Below are 5266 nucleotides of genomic sequence, written 5' to 3'. Positions count from 1 at the left end.
GGGGGGGGAGCACGGCCCACCAAATGGGGGGGCCAAAACTGGTCCAAGAGAGAGGGGCCACCCAAAACCCAACCTGAGACAAACAGGCACACAGAGACAGCCCGACAGAGCCTCTGTTGGGCTGTCCATGCACCCCACCTGCCCAACAGTGACCGCAAGCCGGCCCCAGGCCGGGGGCCAGAGCAGCAGCTGAGGAAGACCAGCCCAGCGCACCAATGCATCCCTAAAAAAAATAAATAAATAAAATTGCGGTTTTCATTGGTTGTCAGTTATAATCATCAACATTAAAAGAAATAAACATTTGAAATATATCAGTCTGTGTGTAATGAATGAATATAATATACAAGTTTCACTTTTTGAATGGAATTACTGAAACAAATCAACTTTTTCATGATATTCTAATTTTATGACCAGCACCTGTAAATGTGAAAACAGATCCCAGGTGGATACAGAATAACCAAATCATATTGGGATTCACTGTTTCTCTGATGGTGTGTGTATTCATTCATATGAGCAAAACAAGAACGCTGTTTAAACTTTGCATTAAACTGGACATCAGTTTTATTTACAGCAGTTTTCAAAACTAATTTTTATTTTTTTCCGGCTGCTCCGTTCTTCAGGGGTCACCACAGTGAGTGAACTTGCACAAAGTTTTCAGAACTAATATGATTCATGAAACATTCATTCCTAAAGAAAGCTAAAAATCTTATTTGATGCTCTCATGTGTTACTGGAGTGAGTGTTAATCTACTGCACTGTTGTGAAAGTCTAAATGCACAAATGTCTCAGTTAAAGGTCAGAGTTACAGGTTAGATGAGCATCTGTTGTCTCCTACCTTCAGGTCACTTCCTGTTGGAGCCGTGGGATTTCAAGAGATTTAGCCATTCTCCTCATCTTGGTGTCACCGTGACAGTCAGGGACCCGAACCACGAGGTGCTACACACATAAACAGCATTTACCACGAGAGGTCGCACAAACGTTCCTTTATGTTAGATTAAAACACTAGTTTGTCAAAGAACCCATTTCTCAGACCTGCTGACATTTATCAGCTTAAATTTCTAACAGCTGGAATAATTTATATTTATATAAAAATGTTTCCTCCAATAAAGACACAATTCTAATGAGAAAAATGAACCCAGGATTTTTTTTCTCCTCTACAGGTTCAAATGTCTAAACGCTATGGAAAAGTAGGAAAATTCACCTTCACGTCTCATGCCTCCGGTCAGCACTACCTGTGCTTCCAAACCAACTCCACCAGGTTCTCCGTGTTTGCTGGAGAAAGGCTGGTAAGACCTACGGATGAAAAGCACAAAATCAGGCTAAACAAAGAAACATGCATCGCCCATCAGACTGTAACATAAAAACACGAGAGCAGGATGAACTGGATTTTCTATTTTTAAACCAATTCTACACAGAAGCTCCATTTAGACGTTCAGATGGGAGCACACTCCATCGATCCCAGCGCCAACAGGACCAAAGACAACCTGGAGCCGCTTGAGAGCAGTCTCCAACACCTGAGGGAACAGATGGTTTTCATCACCAGGCAGCAGGAGTACCACAGGGTACGTCAGACACCACTCACTTAATTAAGCGCACCCATTATTGAAAGATTACGGTGCATCACAAAACATGAACAAAACAATTAAAGCTGCAAGCAGCACTGAAGGTCCTCGCAGCAAAGCACCGCTCCAGCCATACGGCGACCGCGAGCTCCAGCCACTCCACCCAACCACCATCGCGAACGCCCTCGTGCAAATCCCACATGCGTTCACCAAGAGGCGCATTCCCTGAATCTTTGACATCGCCTTCTGTCCATGTCAGTACTAGTACATACATGCAGAATGCATGTAACAAAATCCAAGAACAACTTTGTCAGCTTCAACTTGTTTTGAATGTTGACAACACAAAGCTAATGTTTTTCAGCAACTCAACATCAGCAAGGTCAAACCAGTCTCTCATCACCACTAGTGATGGTCAACAAATTGAACTTGTATCTACATTCAAATATCTGGGATTTTTCATTGATGACAAATTGTCTTTTAAAGCACATATTCCGTTTCCTGTAAATAAACTGAAGCTTTTCCTTTGATTTGATTTTCGGAATAAATCCTGCTTTTCTTTTAGGGTAAAACAGAAATGGGTGGAGTCTACTTTTCTTCTGATTATTGACCATGGTGATGTATTATACATGAATGCCTCTGCTCAGTGTCTTCACATGCTGGACAGCGTGTATCATGGTGCTTTGCGGTTTATTACAAATTATGGCGCCCTAACTCATCACTGTCTCTTGAATGGTAAGGTAAAATGGCCGTCTCATACATCGGCTTGGCCATTGGTATGGTTTGCTTTACAAGGCTATTCTTAAGTTGACAGCACCTTATCGTTCATCTTTGTTAACTTTAAACAACACGACCTACAGCCTCTGGTCTCAAGACTTTTAAATTTTAGTTTATTTTAATCCTCGTGTCAGAACAGAAAGGGAAAAGAAAGCCTTCAGCTTTTCTGCTCCAACCTCATGGAACAGTTTACAATCACAGCTTAAACTTGGAACACTAGTATCTCTGAATGTATTTAATACCATGATAGATCCCTTTATACTCAAGTTGCAGAAGTGTAATTGTTTTAATTGAGTCGTTTATTATTTAAGTCTATGTTTATTCTGACTGTGTTGTAACTGTGTTTTTTACTGAGTGTTTTTTTTCCTCTCTCTGTATGCTGTCAGTCTTGGCCAGGTCTCTCTTGTAAAAGAGATCATTTGATCTCAGTGGGACAAACCTGGTTAAATAAAGGTTATGATGATGATGATGACTAGTCCAGCTGAAGGTCTTCCAAGTATACATGAAATCCGACCTTCAGACATGAGTAATTGTGACTTCCTGTTTTGTTGCGAATGTTAGAGAAGCACTTCCTGTTTGGTTTTTTACATGTCGTGTGGTAATCAATAGTTAGTTTCAGTCATATTTTACACAGGGTTAAGCTGGAAGAGTCACCCAATAGTCGGCAGTTTATTCTCTGAGTGGGTAGCTTAGGTGATGTCATGAATCAGCAATACCAATGTGTTACGAAGTGCTCACTGATGAAGCAAAAACAAAATCAGCTGCAGATAAGATCATGTTTAACTGAGATATAACTGTTGGAATAATCTAGGGGGCGCACTTGAGTCAAAAGTTAAACAACAATACCAATGTGTGTAGACATGCTCACTGATGACGTACAATAAATCTGGTTCAGATCGGATGATGTATCACTGAGATATAACTGTAGGACTAATACAGGTGGTGCTGTAGAGGCTATTGGCCACTTATCATGGCTTCCTGTTGAAAGGGTGGATAATGATTGATCATACTGATTTTGGTGCACCTCGGTTCAAATCTGTGGAATTGATAGCCAAACGTATTGCAACGGCGTCACTTCTGAATTCATCACGCCGCCACGCCCACATCCTCTTTCGAAAACTGTTTGTAATTTAAAGTAAGTCAGACCAACTTGTTAGAGCGGAGCTTTGATTTCGTCAGAATATGACCACAGAGGTTTGTCGGGCATCCAACAGGGATGACTCATGCCAACTTTGGTGCATTTCGGTCTTTCAATGTGAAAGTTATAGCATTTGGAAATTATGGGCATGAAGTGCAATTTGGAGGCCAGGCCACGCCCCTTTAACATATACGAAAACACAAGCTTTTGATAACTTTTACTCCCCAATGTGTTAAGGGCATATTAACCAAGTTTGAAGGCAATCCTTCAAAATCCCTAGAAGGAGTTCATTAAAATTCGCTATTAGAAATGCCCAAAAATTACCCTTTGTCCCAAAATGGCCGACTTCCTGTTGGCTTTGGACCAGGGCTCCAAGAGACTTTTTCATAGGTTCTGAGAAGATGCAGATGTTCACTGAGTTTCAGAATAATCGGTCCAAAAATGGCTTGGGGCTGAGGTTGTAAAAATTTCTAGGGGGCGCTGTGGAGGCTATTGACCAATTATCATGGCTTCCTGTTCAAGGGGCGGATAATGATCAATCATACTGATTTTGGTGCAACTCGTTTCAAATCTGTGGAATTTAAAGCCAAACGTATGGCGACGGCGTTACGTCTTACTTCGCCACATCGCGATGCCCACATGCTCTACCCCAAACTGTCAGTGTTGGAAAGCAAGTTACACCAACATGTCTTCGGTCACTGGACACACTATCATGCTGATTAGATCACAGGGGTCAGATAGGGATTGTTCAACGTAAAACTTTACACTTCCTGTTGTCAGGGGGCGTGGCTTAAATTATGTCATGATTTGACCATTCAGTCTTGCAGGGGACCGGATGTGGATCGATCACTGAAAGCTTGATGTCTCAGACAGTTTCTGTGTAGGAGTTATTAGCGTTTCGTTTTTCATGGCAAGATGTCAAACTTTGAGGTCTGGCTCCGCCCCTTCAGCATGCTCCGAAACGCACCGTTTAGATAACTTTTCGTCCCCCATGCATTTTGAACAAAATGGCCAAGTTTGAAACCAATTGATTGAAATCCCTAGGAGGAGTTCGTTCAAATGCGGAGGCTGTAAACTTTCCAAAGGTGTGAAATTTGGGACGACATTCCAAAATGGCCGCCTTCCTGTTTATCGTACAACGTTGGTGCCAGAGGGATTTCTGTGCATCTTGGAGAATTGGACAAGCTTACCAAATTTCATGCTTCTACGACAAACTAAGGTTAATGTGGTGTTTTTTTTTATTTATTTCCAGGTGGCGCTCTTGATCCGTTTCTGTGGTGCTTTTTGCCACGCCCTTAAAATACGTAATTTGTCAGTATTCCTGATGCTTCTGCCAAATTTGGTTGGTTTTGGGATATGTTAAGGCCCCCAAAACATCAACCAATTCATTTGCCAAAAAAATTGCAGCTCGGGCCTGAACAGAGCGATTACAAAAAGCCTTTGCAGCGCTTCGCTGCTCGGGCTTAACGAGCAGTTTGGGATGAATTTTAGATAACTGACAGCCTCACACGTTCTTAGTTAATGTTCAGAATATGAACAATTGACATAAGCTCTCGTCTAACATGATCTGTCAGAAAGCCATAATCATTTACTTCCGGTAAGATGGCACCTGTGTACATGGCGTGCAATCCACCTCTGCTGATGGTGTTCGTATTTTTGGTGTTTTTTTCATTTCTCATCTGTGACATCAACGCTCTGCTGGTGTATGACCGAAAACAACTTTTGGATCTTCGACTTTGTGGCACCAATGTCGCTTATTTTGATCATTATGAGCATAACTCTGGACCCCCCCC

At 41.9% G+C, this 5266-nt stretch overlaps 1 protein-coding gene across 1 annotated transcript in view; it reads left to right on the top strand.

The window, feature by feature from the left end:
* The window catches only part of si:ch211-255i20.3 (transmembrane emp24 domain-containing protein 11), a 33373-nt gene that overhangs the window by 24719 nt on the left and 3388 nt on the right, over nucleotides 1-5266 (top strand). The window contains exons 2-4 of the mRNA XM_037675572.1: nucleotides 841-932; nucleotides 1160-1285; nucleotides 1415-1561. Coding sequence (XP_037531500.1) covers nucleotides 841-932; nucleotides 1160-1285; nucleotides 1415-1561 — 365 coding nt within the window. The remainder of the gene's footprint in view (nucleotides 1-840; nucleotides 933-1159; nucleotides 1286-1414; nucleotides 1562-5266) is intronic.

This window comes from Nematolebias whitei, chromosome 4, assembly GCF_014905685.2.
Source record: "Nematolebias whitei isolate Nwh7 chromosome 4, NemWhi1, whole genome shotgun sequence".
Taxonomy (NCBI): Eukaryota; Metazoa; Chordata; class Actinopteri; order Cyprinodontiformes; family Rivulidae; genus Nematolebias; species Nematolebias whitei.
Note: the sequence above shows the minus strand (reverse complement) of the source record. Positions and strands in the feature narration are given on the sequence as shown.